The sequence below is a fragment of the Cajanus cajan genome, chromosome 5 (assembly GCF_000230855.2).
Source record: "Cajanus cajan strain Asha chromosome 5, NIPB_CcT2T_4, whole genome shotgun sequence".
NCBI lineage: Eukaryota > Viridiplantae > Streptophyta > Magnoliopsida > Fabales > Fabaceae > Cajanus > Cajanus cajan.
This window is the reverse complement of record NC_138521.1, coordinates 57,417,154-57,441,914: the sequence shown is the minus strand read 5'-3', so window position 1 is coordinate 57,441,914 and position 24,761 is coordinate 57,417,154. Positions and strand designations below refer to the sequence as shown.

The 24,761-nt window shown below is 35.5% G+C and overlaps 1 protein-coding gene and 1 pseudogene across 1 annotated transcript; both read right to left on the bottom strand.

The window, feature by feature from the left end:
- Window positions 1–9,955: 9,955 nt before the first annotated feature.
- LOC109791845 (phenylacetaldehyde oxime monooxygenase CYP71AN24-like) lies at window positions 9,956–21,615 on the bottom strand (annotated as a pseudogene).
- Window positions 21,616–21,753: 138 nt separating this feature from the next.
- LOC109791843 (phenylacetaldehyde oxime monooxygenase CYP71AN24) lies at window positions 21,754–24,500 on the bottom strand. Its single transcript, XM_020351194.3, has 2 exons — window positions 23,555–24,500; window positions 21,754–22,552 (listed from the first exon to the last, which is right to left on the bottom strand). The coding sequence occupies exons 1-2, from the start codon at window positions 24,482–24,484 to the stop codon at window positions 21,935–21,937; spliced, it is 1,548 nt and encodes a 515-aa protein (XP_020206783.2). The 5' UTR covers window positions 24,485–24,500; the 3' UTR covers window positions 21,754–21,934.
- Window positions 24,501–24,761: the final 261 nt, after the last annotated feature.

Genomic DNA, 24,761 nt, shown 5'->3' with positions numbered 1-24,761 from the left:
TGCATTGAAATAATCATGATGAGAAGAATTAGCTTTAGTGTTTTGTGAAAAGGACACCTAATTCTTTTGGAACAGCGAATTGAAATCTAAGAAGATGCGTTTTTTTTTTTCTTGACTAAATAAAGTTCAAAATTTGCAAGCGAAAGAAAAGCCAAAACTTTCTGTTAACTTTTGAAAGTGGGTGATTTGGGACGGCCAGCAGCATACAAATGAGGGAGAAATTAGGGTATGTTTTATATGATAACAAAGAAATTGCAACTTGACAGGTTTTTTCAATTTAAAATAATAAAATTTAATCCCTTGTCGCATAGAGATTGGCTCACAGTTCACAAAATAATGATTCTATTGGAAAGTTCAAATGATGGCCTTTGAAGATTCTACTTGTTGCAATTACTTTTTTATTTTTTTATTTTTATTTTTTATCCAGAACCGATACTTGAGAACATATATTTATGGTGCCTTTCTGTTGATACCTGATTCCATGTGAAAAACGCACAAGGAAAATCCTAGTACTGGTTAAGCGTGCCTGACCCTCTCTAATGCTTCGTTTGGCAAAAACATTTGGAGATAAGTGTGAAGAAATATTTGCGTTTGCGACATCCACCTAGAAAAACTTCATTCCTGGGAAAACGTGGATCATTGACAGAGTACTAAACACGCACTTAATCGACTGTCTTGGTGCCATAATCGTTAAAATCACTAAACTAACATCATGCCCCCCACCAACTCTCGCAGCACCATCCCACATGCTCCACTTTTTTTTTCTCCCTTTCTTTATAGTAACATCCCCTCTCCAATTAAAAATAAGGTTTAGTTTTTTTATTTATTTATGATTTTTATAAGGTAACTTACTTTATATTTTAATTTTTATAGTTTGAAATGGACCGGTACTTATACTTATTATTTTAATTCTTATAATTTAAGATATATTATTTTAATTTTTATAGTTAATTTTATTGTAACATTGTTACTTTTATATTGACGTAATAGATATATTAATTTGATTTTGTATATGTAATGTTAAATTTATTTTGTTAAAATTACTCTAAATTTGATCTTTCGATTTCATGCCTCTTTTATATCTTCATTGGTAAAATTTATTGTTAATATATTTTTTCTATACTCGCAAAATTGAAGGTCTTTACTTTATCACGTTAACACAAAATAAACGTTATAAAGAAAATAATGAAAGAGATTGAAATGATTAAAAAATTACAAGTATATAAATTAAAAGGATCTATCTTAAATTATAAAATCTAAAATTATTTATTTTATATTATATGGACTAAAAGGTAAAAGTAAAAAAAAATTATAAAGACTAAAAATGTATTTTAATAAAAAATAATTAAATAGTACTAGTAATATTTATACTTATTATTTTAAATAAAATTATTAAAAAAAATTAAATTTTCACTTTAGGTCTCTTTTATTTCTCTTTTACCAAACAACTTTTCTTTTTTAATTTATTTCTTTACACTTCTCTTTTTTTTCTACTTCTTTTTGTTCTTCTCTTTATCGAATGCAATATAAAAAGTAAAGGAACTAGAAACCAAAAATTCACTTGCTTATATTTTATTTATAAAATATTAGCTTAATTATTTTTTTATCCTTCAAAGCATTAAGTATTGCAATTTTATAATTTTGGTCTTCAAGATTTTAATTGAACAAATTTAGTCTCTTTAATATTGTAGTTGTTCGATTTTGTCTCTAAAATTTTAATTGAACAAGTTTTAGTTATTCAACTATTGAAATTTGTGATTTTAGTCTCTTCCATTAAAAATTTAATAATTTTAAAATTATATAATATATACACAAAAAAATTAGGCATTTTTTTACCTATTTAAATTAATATATATTAATATCGAATGATATATATTTATTATTATTAAATAAATAATATATATATATATATATATATATATATATTAATTGAACAAAGTTAATTAGAAATATACAAATTAAAATTACTTTTATGAAAATTGTTAGAATTTTAATCAGAGAAATTAAAATCAGACACTTTCAATATTCAAAAGATTTAAATTATTTAATTAAAATTATATAAATACAATAAACTAAAATTAATCGATTAAAAAATTAGAATATTTAAGTGATAAAAAACGTAATTAAACCTAAAATATTCTACCAGTAATGTATGAAGCCAGGCATTAGGGCCTAATGGGCTGACTGGCGGAGCCTATTTCGTTTTTCGCTTCTGTTTTCTTTTACGGCTCATGATATATACACTCCTTTTCTTTTTATAAGTATATCTCCTTTATACTTTTTTAAAAATTATAAAATATTGTATTTTTTTATTATAAATTTTATAATTTTATATCTTTAACTTTCAATTTGCTACTTTTTTCTCTTTTTCACACAGTTTTTTTTTTTAATTTTTTTTACATGCTACTAAAATAGGTGGGGTAAAAGAAAGGTAAGGGGGTGCATGTAAAAATTGAAAAAAAAAAAGATGTATGAAATTTCTTTTACTAAACTAAATGTTGTGGATGTAAAATTAAAAAATTAAAAATAAAAAATTAAAAATTAAGAATATTTTAAAATTTTAATTATTTTTTTTAGAATGGAGGTGTACATATAGAAAAAAGGAGGTGTATATATCATGAACCTTCTTTTACTTTGCAACCAGACTGGGCTCATCCCAGGTTACCCTTTCCCTTTTACAACGTTGGGCCAGGGGCCACTTTGTGTAAAATGTTAATTTGGTCCAAATTAATTATTCAGAATAACATTTTGTTAATTTAAACAAATGCAATATGTTGGCAGTTAATAATTACAAAATCCAAAATGAATTTCCAAATTATATTTAACGGTAATATTGTAAGTTTGAATTATTGATTTTTTTAGTGGAAAAACATTCAAGAGTTTGATTAGTTTTGAGAGTCTCTGACTAGAAGTCCAACTGAATTTAAGGAGAGAAAGTATATAAGATCTTTATTAAGAATTGAGCTTCATAAGTTTATGTTTCCGGATTTCAGAGAGGTAACCTAGAGAAAAATTTTTTAGGTCCGTGAATTCGCTTCTTCTCTGAATTTCTTTTGATCAAACAATTCCTTCCTCAGAATCATTGATGTGTTTTGTGTACCATGGTTTAAGTCCCTATGACCCATAAATCATACTGATTGGTGTGAAACTTTCACTGTTCGAGGCTCGGAGTCATCTTCCTTTTCTTCCTCTTCAGTTGCTTGGAATTGAGGTAAGAGAAGTTATAATTAGTTCTTGGTATGTGATTTTTCGATTGCATGATGTTTCTTTTATCTGATGTGATTGTATAATGTAGATTTTTGGATGCTTGGATGGAATGGATGGGTTTTGATTTTTTTAAATTTTTTTATTCTTATTTTTTTTATGAAGGTGAGAACTTGGTGAATTGATCCCATATGTGGTTGCATGTGTGTTTTGGGTGTGGATTTAAGTCACTTATGATGAATATAAGTGTTTTGGTGTATTGTATGTATGATTTGACTATTTTTTGAATGGATTGAGGTAATTTTTGGGCTCTACAATTGTAAAACTCTAATATCGCTTAAGGAGTGCCTTCATGGCATCAGGCGTGACTCGTGTTAGAAACTCTCTGGCTCATTCATGCAGGATGCAGGATTGGTAGTGTTGAGCCTAGGTTATGGAGAAGTCTCTAACTCAATCATGTTGGGTGTGGTTTGAATGGTGCTAAGCATGAGGTGGGAGAATTGCCTCTACCTAAATTAGTGCCAAAAGCCAAAAAAGTGATGTCATACATGAAGAGAGAGAATTTTCTTGAGTTGGCCTGAGGTTAAGCATGGGATTTTGCCATGTCAGGTGTGAGGTCCTAAGGGTTTCCTACCTTAGCCATGCTAGCTGTAAGTTAAGTAGTGTCGTGTTAGGCAAGGCAGTGAACCCTTGCCTCATTGCACGAGGTAAGTAGCGTCAAGCGTGGGTTGTGTTATGATTTGCACATTTTCTCATGAATGATTTGGTGAACATGAATAAAATATGAATCTATTGAATGTCGTATGATGTATGATGTTGATGAACATTAGTATGCTATAATTGTATAATTGAAATTGGTGATGAGTAATGATATGCTATGTATGATTTATATGCTATAGTTGCATGGTTGGAGTGTTGAATATGCATTGGTATATGCTATACTTGATTGAGATATTGAGCATTAGTATGCTATTCTTGAATGAGTTAATACGCATTGATATGCTATACTGAAATAATGTGATTTGATCTCTATATGCATTGACTTGGGGTTAAGGGTGTGCAAAAAATTTAAATCAATCCAAAACCGATTCGATCTACATTGAAAAATTTGATTTGTTTTGAAAAAAATCCAAACCAATCCACTTTATAAAAATAGTTTAATTATTCAATCCATTTTCACAAAGTGGATTTGTTTGGTTCGAATCATTTTTTAATAAAAAATCAATCCATATATACGTAAAAAATGGATAACTGCACCATGTCAAATCAATCGAGTTTCAAAAAAATTGATCCATATTTTTAAAAAACTGAACCAATCCATTTTACAAAAAAAGATCGATTAACCGATCTATTTTTATAAACCAGATCAGTTCGGTTCGGTTTGAATTTTTCAAAAATTTGATCCATGAACACCTTTACCTGGGGTAATGTATATAGTTGATGTATGTTAAGGTGTTGATGCCAAGAATATTGTGGGTATTGAAGCTTATTGATGACTTAGGATTAGATGAGAGACATTATTTTTGATAGTTAAAGATCCCATATAGGGAATCTTGTTGTGATGCTTTGGGAGGCCAATTGTTGAAAAACCTTTTGGGGTAAGTGTGAAACTCTTGGAGTGAATTTTGTTGAGTCTCCTCTAAATCCTTAGTAAATGTTGTAGTAAAGTATGGACTTGAGGACTACAAACCTTAACTGCTTATCAAGTCGCTTATGAAATTAGCTAATTTCATAAGTGACTTGGTAATGCATGCCAAGGTTGGGATATACTCTAGTGTAAGTAGTGACACCCTAGAAATAAGAGAAAAGATTGATATCCTAATTTAGCTATTAATTTAACGGGCGCATTATGTGTGAAAATGATTAAGTTGGTTCGATAGAGTCAAAACCCTTAGATTGCTTAAGTGTGTCAAAAGATCTCCATAGGTGAATACATGACAATGCATTAGTGGTGGTGTATGCATATATATGATGTGGTGTGAGTTAATTGTTGTCCATATGCATAGTATGAATACCTTATTGTATGGTACAATTTTGGTGAATGTTTGAATTGCTTAAGTCTTTAGCTTTCAAACATGTTGGTGTGTTTGTTGATTGTTGTATGATGTGAGTCATGAACTATATTAATTTGATGGTTTGCATATTGGTGAGTAGTATAAATGTTTTGTAACGTAAAAAAAAATAAAAAATTCAGTAGCCAGAACGGGCCGTTCCCAAATTGGAACGGGCCGTTCCAATCTACTGATTTGGCCTTTCAAAAATGAAGGAGAACGGGCCGTTCTGGGAAGGAGAACGGGCCGTTCCGGAGGGAGCACGGGCCATTCCGGAGGGAGAACGAGCCGTTCTGGATGAGTCCCGGAACGGGCCGTTCTGATTTCAGAACGGGCCGTTCTGGGCGTAGTTTTTGTGCGTGATTTGGGAGTTCGGAACGGACCGTTCTGGGCCAATCCGAAAGTCTATAAATAGGGGTTGGGGGCCTTCAGGGAAATAGGAGTTTTTAGAGAGAAGTTTTAGAGAGAAGGTCTCTAGGTCAGTGAGCTCCTTTCTCTCCCAAATTTCTCTATTTAACTCCTTTTCTCCTCTAGATCAATAACTCCTTCTGTCTTTTCTTGAAATTTAGATTAGAAAGCTTATTTTGGGAGGACCGAAGTTCCAAGTTGAGCCTCGAGGGGAAATTCTACTTTTGTTCAGTCTTTGGCTATCTGAGCCAATCTTCAGGTAAGGGAAGCTAGAATGGTTGTTGTGTAGGTTGCATGTGAGTTTAGAAACTCAATAGGTGCGTGAATGTTGAGAATCCATAGATGATTGAAGAAAATCTCATCTTTTGGGGTTTTGAGAGGATTTTGATGATTTTGATGCATAGGTTGGATGCATGTGAGATTTTTGTGTTTATTTTGAGTTGTATGGAGCCTATGTATTGTGTTTTGTGTTTGCATGTGGCTGGATTTGTTGGTTTGGATGAGAGTTTTTGAACTCTCTGACTGGGATTAGGCTAGGTGCAGGTTGAGTGCGCCAGGCATGGAAGAGCTTAGGGCTCTCAGGTTGGGATTAGGCTGGGCGAGCTCAGGCTACGCCGAGCGTAAATATGTTAAAAGTTAAAATGTTAGATCATATATGTGTGATATATGATGTATGGTGCGGTGTGATTCATATGTATGCTTTGTGATGATACGTATGAATGTTTGAATATGAGTATGACTGTTGATCATAATGGTGGGTAGACCATATATGATGTATGATGCATTATTGCATGTGATGCCTTATGGCATGAGTCTAGCTTAGGACTTGAGGAGAGGAAAAATGTTTTCGAACTGGAAGAGCTCACATAGAGTCTCTTGAGAGTGGTGCTTGGATAGACCACTGATATATGAGAGTGGTGCTCTGGGAGGCCACTGGATTTGGGAGAGTGGTGCTCAGATAGGCCACTGGGTTGGGTGAGTCTCCTCTAAGTCCTTAGCTAGTGTTGGAGCGGGGTATGAGGTCGAGGGTTATTCCCTTAACCAAGTACTCGGGAAGGTGCGTGGATCCTTGCGGATAGTCGGTGGACGAACTCCACTATTGACTTGGTTAATGCATGCCAAGGTCGTGGTAAGCCCGTACCCAGCTGTGCTATACCTGACGGTGGATCTGGACTTCCAAGTGTGTAAGTGACATCATCCGAGTAAACCCGAGGGAGGATTATATCCTGTTTAGCTGTGACTGAGCGGGCGCTTTGGGCGTGAAAACGGTTGGGGTGGTTTCGGTAGGATGGAATGTCACTTATACAGCTCTATTGTTATGGAGATCTCCTAGGTGTATGCGTGACGACGCATTAGATGATTGATATGCATTGATATCTGTCATGAGATGCATTTACTGCATGATTATTAATATGATGAAGTGTGGTGTTTGACTTCATGATTGGTGCATTGTATGTTATGCATGAGTAGTATTGGATAGAGTGTATGGTGAGACTCTATGAATATGATTAATGGTTGGATGATTGTGTAATATAGATTATAGTTCTATACTTGTATGATTGATTTGTGAATTCTAGCTTACCCTTCTATTTTCCATGTGGTGGAACTGCGATGATCATACTTGGTATGGGAGCAGGTCAGGGCTAGCTTGGAGTTGAGGTGTCCGCTGCGAGACGGGGAGCTTTGATCCTCGTGTTAGGGTTACCATTTTAGGTAACGATTTTGTCTGTGCTTGACCGGCACTAGGGAATATTATTTTTGGGATGACTGTACATATATGGCGTATTATTTTGTATTTAAGAAATTTAGTTATTTTTATTCCTATATATATATCGTATGTATGAGTTATCCAACTTAATATTTTCTTAGTTCACTAGTAGTAGTGTGATTCCATTAAGTGTAGAGACATGGCGGGTCGTTACATGTTTCATTCTTATACTTTGTATTCTTTTAAATTTAGCTTACCTTACATATTTCTTAGTGGTTAGACTGAAATGATCATGAACTTTTCATATGAGTAGGATAGGGTTAGCTAGAGTTTGGTAGGAGTTGTGGGGCCATGCTGATGGCATGTTGCTTCTAGCTACTTTTGAAAGTCTTGTATAGACATTGAATGACCAACAACTTAAGATTTATATGATGTTTATTGGATGACTATACATATAATGTATATATTTATAGAGTTATTTTTTTTGTTATACTATATTTATATACATGTTATAGTGTACACATCCATGAATCACAAGTATATAATATTAAGTGGTTAATTATCTTTCAACTAATAGTAGTAGATAATCTAAAAGTGTGTTCGTCAATTTTTTTTGCTATTTATTTATCTCACTCTTATTTGTTATCAAATGTAGGACTAGTGTCTGTAAAAAAAAAAAAACACTTTTATTTCTCATTTAATTCTTAATTTGTAATTTTGATTTTCTTATTTTAAATTAAGCAATTTGGGTCTGCAATTTTAAAAAATGCGCAATTTTATCCAACTGGTAAATCTACGTACATGTAATGCATCCATATATATACAATTTTTAAAATGATGATTGTTTGCCACATTCTATTTGATAACATGAAATATCACTTTTTTGGATTTAAACACTCCATATATATGCAAACTTGGCCTTTAGGCATGATTAAAAATAAGGAGACAAAAATTATAGTTATAGTATGGAGTTCAGTTGCTGTAGATATACAATTTATGTTTAGTTTTTATTTTATTTTATTTATGATTAAAACTGAATTTTAGTTCTAATTGATTCCATTGCAACTATATTGACGGCTGTACATTTCACGTGGTTTAACGTATTTCTTAGAAAGGTAACAAAGTTCTGCTGGAATTACACATACATATATGCTTCGTGACGCTTAATCAAACTCACATGTGATAATTCTTCAGGGTAATGTTCACCTGCATGATATCTAACATATCAGGTTCAACAGTCTCACAAACGAACAGGGAATTCGACACGTTTTTAAATAGTGTTCCTTAGAACCATTCTGCTACAAGGGATAGCCCATGAGTGCATATTATATACTATAGTGGCTTGGTCGGACACAATTGCCATATATTGCTGTGTTTAGCATGATACCTGATATCATATATATATATATATATATATATATATATATATATATATATATATATATATATATGTGAGTTGATCATGAATTTTATCTATGCTTAGAGATACGGAGATATCTTTTTGGTAATTATGTGAAGACCTTGTTCTTGATAACTTGTTCTTCAATAAGATTCTGAATTTTAGGAGGATATAACTCGTTATGCCTCAACCTTTAAAAATAAAATTGTATAGGATTTTATCTTCTGGGTCCACTATGGATGAGTTGGTGTTCTACTCGACTCATCTGAGTTTCTTTTGTTGAATCACTATGATTATCCCTCCAAGAAAATGGTATTGGTCTCATTAATTATATTATTTTGTTATGAATGATGCCTTGTTTAGTATCTTTAAATCAGTTTTTATTATCACAATGGCATTGTTTTAAAAGGCTTGAATTAAGAGAACAACTTTATTGATTATCATTTACGGAGTACAATGCAAAAACTCTTCCTACGGTTTCTTCTATTGATAGAAGGAGATTAAGAATAAAAAAAAAAAATAAAGGGAATAGGATGTACAACGATATCGACAGCTGTGCAAATAATTTAATAACAAAATCATCTAATCTACAGCTAACATAATAGTTGTCTTAATTATCTTAATATTTTGTGTCCCTTCTATTTAATGAAGCTTTTCTACCGAATTTACACGTGATATTTTCATGTTATAGACTAATGTAAAAATTGAGGGTACCTATGAAGAACATGAATTTTGTCCCTTTTGCACCAGCATGCGTGTGGCTATTGCTTTTAGTTATTATATTGAATCCTCGTTCTAGGATACCGAGTGCTCACATCAGTATATGCTGCTAACCTTCATTAATTATATTTCCTTTCCATTGTGACAATTATGGATTCCGTCTTTTTTTCTTCTTTCTTTTTTTAATTGGCAAGAGTTTCTGTAATCTATGATGAAATTTGGATGTAGTACTGAAAGACACTTTTTAACAATTTTTTTTAATTGCGTTGTTTTATTATTAATTGAAATTTATTAAAAATAAGAAATTTGTGGATCTCATCTCTCCTTTAATAACTTTTATTATTTGAAATTCTAGCTTTAATAAATAATTGTAGATAGTGTGTCAAGAGTGCGTTTAAGAATATATTGATAAAGACTCATTGAAAGTTCTAACAGTTGTACTTATAAATAAAAGAACTTTATTTTTAAAGTTACATGCGCAGAGAATCGAAATTCATTATTTTTTTAATAGAACACGGGCCTAAGGATCCAAATTCATCGGACACGTAACAATTATACAGCTAAGGATCCAAATTTATCGGACACAAAACAGAATAGGAAATGTGCTTCCCACTAGTAAAAGGAACATCAAATTACAAATACAAACGGGAGAAATTATAACATCATAGTCCTGACCAATTATAACACACTCATCATCACTTTATTAGTATCTTCCACGTACGAAAACTTGCATGTACAGAAAACAAAAGTGAAACATTATAGGTTTAGATTCAATTAGGGGAATGGTATTGGTTGAAGGAGAAGTGAAACCTTCTTGTGGACAGTGATCCCAAATGCATACTCAGCCAAAGTGATCCCAAATGCAATTCCAGGGCACCCCCTTCTCCCAACACCAAAAGGAATAAACTCAAAATCTTGTCCTTTGAAATCTACCTCCCTGTCACTACTAGATTTTAATTCTTTAGCAACATTTTATTGTTTATATTTATTAAAATATTATTATATATTAAATAAATATGTTATTTTGCAATACTTTTTAAAAAAATTTATTATAGATAGAGTAAATTTTTTTATTTCAATATTATTATTTTTAATTGTTTTCAAAATCAAAGTCCTATATCGAGTAAAAAAATTTCACATAGGTTATAATTTGCAACATTTTTTTTTGAAAAATGTTACTATACTTGCTTCTAAAATCAAAGTCACACATCGAGTAAAAAAAGTATATTTCTCTTATCTCTAATTATTAAACATAATAAAGTTCCACATCGAATAGATTAATGGCTCATAAAGAGTATATATAACCATATAGTTATACTTAAGATAAATGAAATTTGATATTTTATATATAATTAATGGTAACTAATTAAGAATGTCTTTAATCTTCTCTCAAAGAACTCCTACGAGTTTAAGAGACATAAAAATATAGTAATATAAATTAAAATTCATTATCATTTGTATTTTTAAAAATAGAAAATAATAAAAAGATAAAATAATACAGTAAGTGATTTTTTAAGAAGTGATTTGGTTTACTCTCTCTATGAGACGTTAGTTGACGCACGTCATCCTCATCGCGAACTCCCTGTTACGTTGCTCTCCCACTCCCAGGTATGGAACCACTCAACCTCAATGCCATGGTGATCGAGGATGACAAAGACCTTATCATAACCGAAGACACCATCGTTGGACCTGAGACAAATCTGACTTTATGCTTGGTAGGAAGGTTCCTCACTAAACGCCAGATACGTACTCAGATGATGAAGGAACGCATGGCAGAAGTTTGGCACCCACGTAAAGGTGTTTCTATACGTGAAATAGACTCTGGTCTCTTTCTCTTCCAATTTTACCACCCACTGGACATGCAATGCATATTAAAGGGAGGCCCTTGGTCGTTTGATCTTCATTTACTCATACTGGGCATCATCAAAGACGGAGAAGTTCCAAATCAAATACCGCTTTACACTGTACCTTTTTGGGTGCAAATTCATCAACTTCCACCTGGATTCAACTCCTCCTCTGTGGGTCAAAATATAGCCAATCACATCGGTGAATTTTTGGAGTTTGACTCACGAAACACAACTACGTTTTGGAGGTCATATATGCGTGTACGAGTTCTCATTGATGTCAGAAAGCCTTTAAAGAAATCAAAACGTATAAAAAAATCGAGAGGCGAGGCTACGGTGGTCTTATTCAAATATGAGAAATTAGGCCCCTTTTGTTTTGTATGTGGTCTATTAGGCCATATGGAGGATAGTTGTGAATTCCTATTCAACGCATCTGAAGACGATGGACAACGTGGCTAGGGACCGGAGCTCCGAAATGACCCTCGAACAGCCACTCCTAGATCGCGTTGGTTACGTGATGAGGATTCTGGTTTGACTTCTCCACAAAATCTAGGATCTAGCGAATATTATGGGATTGGCCAATCTGTTACTTCCAACGCCCAAAGCGGGAATCCTATCTATCCTGATAATCATGACAACAAAAAAAGAAATGATTTAATGATAGAGATTTTTAAGAATCCAGCTATTATGGCTGCCAGGGCCCACACCTCAAATGCTACCAGTAATTCCCATGTACAACAAAACACAATTGCTGATATCACCAAAGAGCCCATCAATTTAACCCATGCAAACCAAAATTCTGTTGCGACTAATGATGACCTTACTATACTCGATAGAAAACGTCGCTACCACGGCGACGCTGAAATCGCAGATGAACACACCACTACATCAATCATGGACACCGAAGATGCTGATCATTTTTTATGGGCAGGCCCTGGAAACCAGGCCTGCCAGGGCTCATGAGTTGCATAAGTTGGAACTGTCAGGGCTTAGGCAACTTGTGTGCAGTTCCTACCCTTAAAGGTCTTGTTCGGACATACCACCCGGACGTGATCTTCCTTTGTGAAACGAAGGTACATGCATGACGTCTAGAAGACATATGTGTGGCTCTTAACTTTGACTCTTCTTTTGCTATAGATAGCTTTAGATGCAGTGGTGGCCTCACACTTCTCTGGAAGCAACCATATTCTTGTCACTTAATTAATTTCTCTCCCCACTTCATCAACGTTTCTGTCACTCATCCTAAGAAGTCAACATAGCGACTCACAGGTTTCTATGGTTATCCAGAAATAAACCGTAGGAAGGATTCTTGGGACCTATTGCGTTACCTTGCACAAGACAATTCACTTCCATGGTGTGTCATTGGAGACTTTAATGACCTCTTATCTAACCAAGATAAAAAGGGTTTGATAGAGCACCCAACATGGTTACTACAGGGGTTCCGTGCAGCTGTGATGGACTCTGAACTAGTGGATATACCTCTTGAAGGTTTACAATTTTACGTGGACCAAGAGTCGTGGTTCACCAACACAAGTGGAGGAACGGTTGGATAGAGCTATGGCCACTCAAAGCTAGCTTGATCAATTTCCACATAGTAGACTTATAAACGCAGTGGCTGCCAGGTCAGATCATTCTTCTATTCTCTTAAAACTATCCATGCAAATCACATTACGTACTCGTCGGTCTTTTAGGTTTGAGAACGCATGGCTAGATGAACCTGGTCTATCCCCATTGGTTGAAGCGAGTTGGCACCGTGGGCACTTCCCAGACATTCTTGACAGACTAAAATCTTGTTCCAAAGACATGGATGAATGGGGTCGCCAGCTTCGCTTGAGGTTTTGTGCTCCTATTAACGCTTGCCGACGTCAACTCTTGGAGTTACGTGAAAAGCATGATGCCAATTCTGTGTCAGCATTTTTGGAGGCTCAAGAGTGCTTATCAACACTGCTCGCAAAGGAAGAAGCTTTCTGGAAACAAAGAGCCAAGGTGTATTGGCTTAAAGATGGAGACAAAAATACCAAATTCTTCCATGCCATGGCTAGTGAAAGAAAGAAGAAGAACTTGATCCAACGCCTCACCAAACTTGATGGCACAATTGCTATAGCCCAACAGGACCTCTGTCAGGTTGCTCAAAATTACTTTAATGACCTATTTGAAGCCCAACAAAGTGACATTGCCCAAGTCGATCATTGATCATATCTCCCCCAAAATCACAGCAGCAGACAATGACTCTCTCCTCCAGCCCTTCTGCATCAGTGAATTCAAGACAGCCCTTTTCTCCATGCACTCTGACAAATCACCAGGACCGGGTGGCCTTAATCCAGGTTTTTACAAGCGGTTTTGGGACCTCCTTGGCCCAAAAGTCTTTGTTGCCGACACTCATTGGCTTGAACAAGGAGAATTTCCTCCTCAACTGAACAACACAAATGTGGTGCTTATTCCTAAAACAACAAATCCAACTTCCATGAAAGATCTTTGCCCCATATCATTGTGCAATGTGATTTATAAAATCCTATCTAAGGTTCTTGCTAACCGCATGAAGCCATTACTCAACCAATGCATCTCTCTAGAACAATCTGCCTTTGTGGAGAATCGCTCAATACTTGACAATGTTTTGGTAGCCATAGAACTCATTCACCACATGAAATGCAAGAAAAATGGCAGAACAGGTGAAATTGCTCTCAAGATTGATATTAGCAAGGCGTTTGATCGTGTAGACTGGTCCTACCTACACAGCCTGCTACTGAAGCTTGGTTTTCATCATAAATGGGTTAGTTGGCTGAAACTATGCATGGAATCGGTCAAATTCCAAGTTCTTATGAATGGAGAGGAGGTGGGACCTATTACTCCAGGAAGGGGACTCCGCCAAGGCGATCCACTATCACCTTATCTATTCATCATATGTGCTGAAGGTCTCTCTTCATTACTACAAGCTGAAGCAAGAGGAGACATTCATGGTATCAAAATTTGTAGAGGTGCCCCACAACTCACCCACCTCTTATTTGTAGATGATTGTTTTCTCTTTTGTAAGGCTACTAATAGAGAATGTACCACACTTAAGAACATCCTCAACCATTATGAGAAAGCTTCTGGTCAAGCCATTAACATGCAAAAGTCAGAAATCTTTTACAACAGTAACACAACACCTGCTGCTAAAGCATCAATCACTACTATCTTAGGTGTTTCAGAATGCATGGGCACCGACAAGTACTTGGGACTACCTTCAATGATTGGTAGGAAGAAAAAGGCACTGTTTAACAACATCAAGGACCGCATATGGAAGAAAATCCAACATTGGTCTGGTAAGCACTTATCTAAAGCAGGAAGAGAAACACTCCTAAAATTAGTAGCTCAATTCATTCCATCCTATTATATGAGTGTCTTCCTCATTCCTTCATCACTTGGCGGTGAGATTCAATGCATGTTAAACTCTTTCTGGTGGGGTCAAACAGACACTCTAGGAAAGGCATCCATTGGCTTAGCTGGGAAAAATTATCCATGAGGAAAGAACACGGAGGAATGGGATTTCGCAACCTCTATGGTTTCAACTTAGCCATGCTAGGGAAGCAAGGTTGGAAATTCTTGACCAACCAAGATGCTATAGTTACTCGTGTTTTCAAAGCTAAATACTTCCCGCGAGGGGATTTTCTGGGGGCCAATCTTGGCCACAACCCGAGTTTCACATGGCGTAGCATCCACGCTTCACAGGTAGTGGTAAGGGGGGCATGCGGTGGTGTATTGGTAATGGTCTTCGCATCAAGCCATGGATTGATCCCTGGCTGCGTCAACAAGGTAAGCCCTATGTGACATCTTTGCCTCCAGCAGGGTATGAGGAGATCAGGATAGCTGACCTAATTGACTTTGAGAATGGCACTTGGAAGTTTGATCTTATCAACAAGATTTTCAACCAACGTGACGTTAATGCAATAAAAGATATCCCACTCCTCCAACTTGATGAAGCAGATACATTCACGTGGAATCTCAATAGGAAAGGCTCGTACTCTGTTAAATCTGCTTATTATCTTATTATGGAGTCCCTATTATGCAACTCTATCTCAAGGCTCCCTGGTGATTGGAAAAAGTTATGGGCTTTACCTATTTCACATAACATGAAAATCTTTCTTTGGAGACTTCTTAGAGACTGTCTTCCTTCACGCCAACGCCTTCAGCAAAAGGGAGTCCTTTGTACCTTCCTTTGTCCCCACTGTGAAGCTGCACAAGAAAACAATTGGCACATTTTCTTTGGTTGCCAAGAAGCACAGACCGTATGGCAAGCAACTGACATATGACAACATATTAAACCCTTAGTAGATATAGGTGAAGGAATTGTAGAGGTCATCTTTTCCTTACTTGGCAGCATATCTCAAAGCCATATTGTTGAAGTCATGGTCACGCTTGGCTGTATCTGGAGGCGTTAGAATGCTAAGGTTTGGGATTAGGGCGGCCTTCAGGTGTAGCCATCTCACAAGCAAAGCAACATTTTCGGGATTGGCAAGTGGCACAAGCAAGATCGTCAACACAAAGGATCCCTCCTGTACACGATCTACAGTGGAAAAAGCCCCATGTAGGGACGTTTACGTGCAATATTAACATTTCTCTCTTCCAGGACTCATCCTACTTTGGGTATAGCATGTGCATTGGAAATGATCATGGACATTTTCTCACAGCCAAAACTGGTTGGGCTCATGACCTTCCACCTGTTCATGAGGCTGAAGCTACAGCTCTACTTACAGCCATCCAATGGATAGTAACTTTGAGCCTCACCCACATAACCATTGAGTCGGATTGTAAATTTGTCCTTGATGCTCTATCTAGGACTCAATCACACCATTCAGAATATGGGTCTCTTCTTAATAAGTATAGAAGATTGCTACACAATCATCCGAACTTATCATTAAAGTTCATTCCGAGACAAGCCAATCGGGTCGCTCACTATTTAGCTAGGGCGTCACGATGTTATGCTAGCTCTCACACTTTTGAATTTATTCCCTCATGCATTGTTCCAATTATTTTGAATGAAATGACATAATCTTATTCCCTTCAAAAAAAAATTCATTATCATTTTATAAAATTAAAAAAATATTGGCAACATCATTAAAATGTTACAAAAATACTACTTTGCTAACATTTAAAAAATGTCTAATTATATAAAAATGTTATTAAAAGTCTTTAACAACATGGACTATATACAACATTTGATAATATGTTGCTAAAGCAAATTAGTAACATTTATACATAATTAAGTAACATTTTTCAAATGTTTCAAAAAACTATTTGTGTTATAGTGTGTCTTTGAATCTCTCTGGAATGAACTCATCTGGTTTCTCCCAAAATTCAGGATCCCTTTGAATTGACCATGCATTCAAAATTACTCTTGTCTTGGCTAGAATGTCGTACCCTCTTAGCTTCACAGTAGTGGATGTTTCTCGAGGAAGCAAAAAAGGAGCAGGTGGATTAAGGGTGTTCATGGATTGGATTTTTGAACAATCCGAACCGAACCGTTTTATAAAAGTGGATCGGTCAAACTATTCATTTTTTATAAAGTGGATGAGTTTGGTTTTTTTAAAATATGGATTGGTTTTTTTGAAATTGGAACGGTTTGGTGCGGTGTAGTTATCCACTTTTTACTCATATATGGATCGGTTTTTTTAAAAAACTAAACCGAACTGAACCAATCCACTTTGTAAAAATAGATTGGATAACTGAACCCGTTTTATAAAGTGGTTCAATTCAGATTTTTTTTCAAAATGGATCAGATTTTTCAATACTGATCGGATCGCACTAGTACTAAAGAGACATTTTATGTCTGTTATTTTGGACTTTTTACGTCAGAAGAAAGTCTGACGATAATGTGGGAGACGTAAATTTACGTTGGGTGTTTTAACCGACATAAAATTACGTCGGGCATCCTCTACATCCGACATAAAATGGTTGACAAACAAACAAAAAAATAACCTCAATCCGTGAACACATCCGAAAAATATCTAAATGCTTCAATCCAATTGGAGAGATAGGTCCATAATAAAAAATGGATCTTGCCGCCGCGCACTGTAAACAGAAAACGTCCAAAGGTCTCGCATCGCTGTCGCTGAAAACCAATGGAGACCAAAATAGTTCAAAACACTCGTGTGCAGGAATAAAACAAATTTTTTACACAAAAAGATCCACACAATCAGAGAGATAGGTTCAGATTCAACCCAATCAGAGAGATAGGTTCAGATCCACACAAAAAGCACTAACCTCAATCCGTGAAAATGCCTAAATGCTTCAACCCAATCAAAGAGATAAGTTTAGATTCAAAAATGGGTTTCGTCGTCGCTGTCCTCGTTGCTCACCATGACCGGAAAACGCTCAAAGGTCTCATACCACCGTCAACAAAAATCGCTAGAGAGAAAAATAATGTAAAAACACTTGCGTGCACGAAGAAAATGAAGGTGCAGGGAGGAATAAAACAACTCTTTTACATCGGTCCAAAAGGGATCAAACGTAAAAATTGAAATCTACGTTGGACTGTACTCCATATCTAACGTAGATTTTAATTTTTACGTCGGACTCCCTTTGGTCTGACGTAAAAAGGTTTGGATTAATTTCAAAAATGCCACCGCGTATTTTTTACGTTGAATATTTTTATGATTGGCGAGAAAACACCAACGTAAAAGACTGATTTTCCACTAGTGTCGGTTATGAATCGGTTCATATCAATTTGGATTTTTTGCACACCCCTAAGGTGGATGTAGCCTTAGAGTTTCTTTGACTACACACTTCGAGTAATTCATTTGTTTCACATCGTTTTCATCCACTTCTGCTTTGTTCTCGACCACTCTTCTTACCTCTTCTTGGACCTTTTCCATGGTATTTGGATTCTTCATGAGCTCTGCCATCATAGCCCATTCCAAAGTGGTTGAAGTTGTGTCACTTGCCCCTATAAACATGTCCTGAAATTATGGAAAATGGAAATTAATTAAAGCTCATTAATTAGGCATTTCCTTTGGTGCAAATTTTGTTTAGGGGTACCAAAGTCCTCTGTGACTAGAACCACATAAATGATGACATGTGTTGATTTTGTCAGAACTTATATCTTTTAAGAATGTTTTAATATTTGTTATTTAACCCTCATTAATTTATAACCTTTTAAATAATAGCCCTCGGCCTATTTAAATATGCTTTATCTTCTTCATCTCCCTACCTGTTTCATATTTATTTTTCCTCTTCTCTTTGGCGCATCTCTGGCTTCAGCACCGGCACCATCCCCTCCAAATTCACCTCTCTCAACATCTCCCTCCGCAGCTCTGGCTCCACCATGTCGGTGCCATCGCACTATTTCTGCAGGAATTACTTCAACCCTAGCACCGGAACATGAGCATGGTGTCGTTTACACTGGATAAACAACGGTCGTTTAGAGCTCCATTGCAACGCCTCGGGGGTTTCCTTCATCAAAGTTGAATCCTCATCGAGTTTACAACATCTCAGAGACAACTTGAACTTGTACCACCTCCTTTTTCCCACCGTGGACTACACGCTCCCAATTCACCAAAATCCGTTGCTTCTAATTCAGCTAACGAGGTTCTCCTGCGGCGGCGTCAGCATTGGCATCAAGATTTTGCACGTGGTGGTGGACAGAACTAGCGCCTCGCACTTCGTTTGCGAGTGGGCGAGGCTGGCACGCGGGGAGCCTTTGCAAATGGTGTCGTTTCATGACCGAAAGGTGCTGCGCGGCGGGGAGCCTCCTTCGGTGCCGCTAACGGAATTCCATGTGCACGCCGAGTTCGATCGCCCTCCGTTGCTGCTCGGGAGAAACGACAATGCCGAGAATGCTGGAGAATAGTTCTTCCATCTCCGCAATTTTGAATTTCAACCTTATGGGCAACGTGAATGTAATTCAACAAGCGAAGCAGGAGCTCTGGGAAGAATCTGGCGACCGCGGCAGTCTTGAATCGGTGGCTTTGGATTCCGATGGAGGCTTAAGGAGAAAGGAAAAATGAAAATGAAACGGGTAGGGAGATGAAGAAGATAAAACATATTTAAATAAGCCGGAGGCTATTATTTAAAAAGTTATAAATTAATGAGGGTTAAATAACAAATATTAAAATATTCTTAAAAAATATAAGTTATGACAAAATTAACACATGTCATCATTTATATGATCCTAGTCACAGAGGATTTTGGTACTCCCTAAACAAAACTTGCACTAAAGGAAATGCCCATTAATTATTAGAAAATAGTTGCCTCAAAGTTTTTAGAGATGAATACCACTAGCAATGCTTTGAGGTTATCTTGGGAGAGGTCAAAGCCGAGCATTCGAGCCTCTTCAGGTTGAAGGAGAATGGTTTTAAATTGCGGTTGCGGTCACGGTTGCGGTCGCGGTTGCAGTTACTGCGATTGCGGGTATTGCGGGTATTGCGATGCGGATTGCGGCGGTTGCGATGTGAAATTATTAATTATTTTCACTAAATATAAAAAATTTATAATTATCGATATATATTTTATTTTTAAGGATTTATACATTTTAATTCTTTTTTTTTTTTTAAATATTCTATTATTTTAATGAATAATTTAATTTATTTTAAAATTATAGTATCAATTTGTCGTATTACGAATGTATTGCGGTACATTTCAGATGTGTTGCGGACGAAACACCGTTACGTTGCGAAAAAATGTGTGATTTCCGGTCTCACCGCAATTGCGGTCTGATGCCGTTGCGGACAAGGCCGCAACAACAATATTGCAGCCGCAATACACGTTGCGGTCCGCAATTTAAAACCATCTTTATCCACGAAGTCTTTCTTATCAGGTTGACCATCATCTTCACCTTTCTTCTTCATCTTTGTTTTATGTTCTGCAATCACCTGATCAAAGAAAACATCTAACGAACTAAGAGTGGCCTTTAACTTCCGAATTCGGCCCGTTAGAACATCAACCCAACTCAACGAGGGGAAGAAATCTCCGACACAGAAAGCCGTGAACTGACTCAACAACTTCCTCCGAATCACTCCGAAGCTTCTACTACCATCGGGTGAGTCATACTTTTGTCCAAAAACGCACCTAGACAATGTGTTGTTGGTGAGTGCAATCAACAACTCACTCAGATGCACGCATGAGCTTCCACTCGCACACGCCTCGCGTATGGCAGCGATCATTTCCGCGACTTCTTCAGCGCGGATGAACTGAAACGCCGCACGCTTTTCATGCTGACGAGCTCGAGAACGCAGACCTTTCTTTTCTGCCTCCATTCCTCGCCGTAGGGGCAGAAACCAATGTCCTTGTAGCCGTAGAAAAAGACTCCAGTAGCGGTGGTCTTGGGGCGGTGGGAGAAACGACGTCGTGGTTTTTTAAAATTTCTGAGGCCACGTGTGCAGATGAAACGATCAGCGTTGGGATATGGCCCATGTGAAGCATCATGAGTGGGCCATAGTTGCGAGAGAGGGCTTGCAAGGAACGGTGTGGCAGCGTGCCTAGCTGGTGAAGGTTTCCGATGAAGGGTAGCTTGGGTGGGGATGGAGGTGCGTTGGATTTGCTTCTTCTTCTTCTGATCTTAAACACCAAAAACCCCAATGCCACGCTCAGAGAGACGCAAAGCACTGATAAGTTGCTGGCTGAATCTGATGATGCAAGAGCCATTACTGTTTCAAGAAAATGCTGAAATTCACCGGTGGACATACCCATTGTTGCGCGTTTATACATACACTTGAACGTGAAATATTATTTACTAGACGTTGCTTGCTTTGAAAGGATCTCAAGTGTAATAAACTATGCACTCTTTGTTGCCCGAAAATAAAGGAGAATAATTAAAATGATTTTTCTGCTCACCACTATTTGTTCAAGTCGGGATAAAACTCAGTTCTTAATTAAATAACACATTACTAATTAAATAACACGTGTAAAATGGTGGTGACTACTTTTAGAAGTTAAAGTTGATACGATAATGCTTTGTTTGTATTAAAATATTGTTTTATAAGCAAAAATTACGTTCTACGAGCATTTCAATCTCGTGAGAATGTGTTAATCATGTCATAAAAAAATTTATACAATAAATATATGAGGTAGGTTAAGCAAGGAAGAGAAACGTACGTGGTTATAAATAATTTATAACTGTCTGGAGTCAAATGTATTAATTAAATATTTAATGGATAAGATTCTTTGAATATAGCATGTTATAATTTCAAGTTAAAGAACCATTTTTATTATGATTATGGTGAAAAAAATTTATTACACTTACATAATTATATATTATGACTTTTGAGACGGTTAACTTATATAATATTTTAATATATTATTGTTTTAGTTCAAAATACAATATTTTATTATGATTATTTTAAGAATAATAATATTTTTTGTTCAATAAAATCTCAATATCAAATAAATGTATCTTTTAATTAAGGAACAAATTTTTCTAAAAACATTATTATATTACACAATAAATAGTATAACAACTAAAATACCATTATTTATATATATAAGCAATCAAATGCCAACACATAAAAATGGCTATACATATAAATAGCCACGAGAACCAACTCTAACATAAATAACATCACACAAAGTAAAGATATATAAATCACAGTAATAATGGCTTTAACAACGAAAACATTTAGAACTTAGCTTAAAATGTAAAGGATTTTGGTTTAACGTGCAGTGGCACTTTCGTTGAGACAACAAATGCGAATATCTCGGTCATATCTATATTTAGTGTATTAGAATCTTCAGGCAACGTCCAATCAAACCAATAAAGAAGGCTAGCAAGCACATACTCAGCAGCAGCAAGTGCAAAATTCATTCCAGGACATCCTCTTCTCCCAAAACCAAATGGAATTAACTGAAAGGATTCTTGACCTTTAAAATCAACTTGACTCTTTTCAAATCTCTCTGGCATGAACTCTTCTGGACTTTTCCAAATTTTAGGATCTCTTTGAATTGCCCATGCATTGATAATTACATTTGTTTTTGCTGGAATATCATATCCATTTAGTTTCACACTAGACCTTGTTCCTCTAGGAGCCAAAAGAGGAACAGGCGGATGTAACCTTAAAGTTTCTTTGACTACACATTTTAGAAAGTGCATTTGATTAACATCATTTTCTTCCACATTTGATTTATTATGACCTACAACTGTTCTCACTTCTTCTTGTACCTTCTTCATTGTCATCGGATTTCTTACAAGCTCTAAAATAACCCATTCTACTGCCGATGCGACCGAGTCAGTACCTCCCACAAAAAAGTCCTAAAATAATAGAAATAAAATTTTCACCAAACATTTTAACAATTCATTCATTTTGTCAAGGAAGAATGAAAAACTATCAATTATAAAGTAAATGCCTGTAATATTTTAATAACTTCAAATATACTTTACATTCTACTTTTAAATTTTAAGTAAGCATAAAAGTAAGTATATAAGGATATATTATATGTAAATAACTGATTTTTAATGTAAGAATCAAAATGATCAATTACAATTTTAGATTAAAAATATACAACTAAAGTTAAAAAAAATATTTAAAATCATTAACACAATTGTCACAAAAGCTAATATTGTTATTATTGTGATCGTAACTATTATCACTACTATTATATTATTGTTACCACACGTCATTGTTATTATCACCACCCACCATAGTGGTAATAATAGTGTCAACAATAATGACTGTGATAATATTGATAACAATGATGATAGATTACTATTATCATTATTGATATGTCATCAATATTAATATTAATGTCATTATCACTATTATTGTTGTTGTTATCACACTCAACATAATGGTAATGACAACAATAATGATAGTATTTGTGATTTTAAGTGAGTCTTTTAATTTCATATTTTATTCATTTTCAACAAACAAGATTATTCTCATACACCATATATATATATATATAAGGAGAGATATATTTACTTCAGGAGTAAGTCTACATAAACTTACTCTGTTCAATAACTCATGTTCTACGTTAAATTTTAACGATCTAATCGTTGAATTTAAAGTTCTTAATGCATAGATCAAATCTATAAATTTTAAAAAATTAAAAATCATTTGATATTTCATTTCATTAATTCAAATTAAAAGATAATCATAAAAATATGTTATTAGTTAATTTGAATTAATCGAATAATATATATATATATTATAATGAGTGCAATTTTGTACTTTTGAGTGATGAGGGAGTTAGTTTGTTTATGAAACAGATTGAAGAATGAGTGAGAAAAGAGAAGGGGGACGGGGAGCGTTACCGTTATAAGTCCTTTGATATCATTTTTGGTGAACTCAATGTTCAACGTATTATCCTCTTGAAGTTGGAGGAGGATATCCACAAAGTCTTTTTCTTTGGAGTTGGTCTTGGCTGTGATTTGCTCTGCTATGGCTTCATCCAATGCAGCATCCAACTCTTCAAAAGTGGTCTTGTATTCCCGAATCTTTCCCGTGAGAACATCAATCCAACCCAACAAAGGAAATTGATCCCTCACAGTGAAAGCCACAAGATGAACTAAGACTTTCCTTATTGAGTCTACCACCTTGTTGTAATTATGTTCCGAATAGTTCCGCCCGAAAACACACTTGTACAGAATTTTCATGGGGGTTGACAAAAGCAACTCCCTTAGATTCACGCAGCGCGCATCAGCTGAGCTTGCTTCACGTAGCTTATTCACCAACTCCGCAACTTCTTCTCCTCTGATGAGACGAAAGGATTCCACCACTTTGGTGCTTAAAAAGTGTTGAACGCATACTTTTTTTTTCTCTCTCCAGTTTTCATCATAGAGTCCAAACCCAATGCCTGTGCAATCATACAGACAGAGTTTCGCAGCAGTGGTGTGGACTCGGTCCGAAAAAGCTATGTCATGAGTTTTCATAATTTCTCTGACCACATCTGCGGATGAAACTACGAGAGTTGGAGTCTGCCTCCCCACCTGCATCATCATCATATCACCATACTTGAGAGAGAGATCTCTGAGGGAGCGATGTGGGAGTTCACCAAACTGATGAAGATTCCCTATGATGGGTAGTTTTGGTGGAGACGGAGGCAGATTCAGTTTGGTTTTGGATTTGGTTCTTCTTATCAGCTTAAACAATAACAGAACGCTGATAAAGAAGGAAAGAGATAGATATAAGGTAGAAGAGAACGCTTCTTTCATTTGCTCGTAACTCCATTGTTTGAGACCCATTCTTTCTTCTACCACATCTATCAATGTTAGATTCCACCAAGCATTTATAACCATTCATTGCTGACGCATGAGATTACTCTCGGTTGCTTACAAATTTTTTATTTTATATTACTAAACATACTTCACTTTGTTTACTCTCTTTTTTTTATTATCAATAATTTTATTTATGGAAATGAAAATGAAATTAAAATGTTGTTGGGTTTTTGACTTTTTTTTTTATATTTAATTTCTGCATTGCAATTTGCAAGTTTTCTCACGTTATTAGGAAAATCGTAAA

Coding starts and splice junctions, on each gene's coding strand:
- LOC109791843 (XM_020351194.3), bottom strand. CDS start 24,484: ATGGGTCTCAAACAATGGAGTTACGAGCAAATGAAAGAAGCGTTCTCT. Junction 22,553..23,554: donor ATATCAAAGGACTTATAACG/GTAACGCTCCCC, acceptor CTATTATTTTAG/GACTTTTTTGTGGGAGGTAC.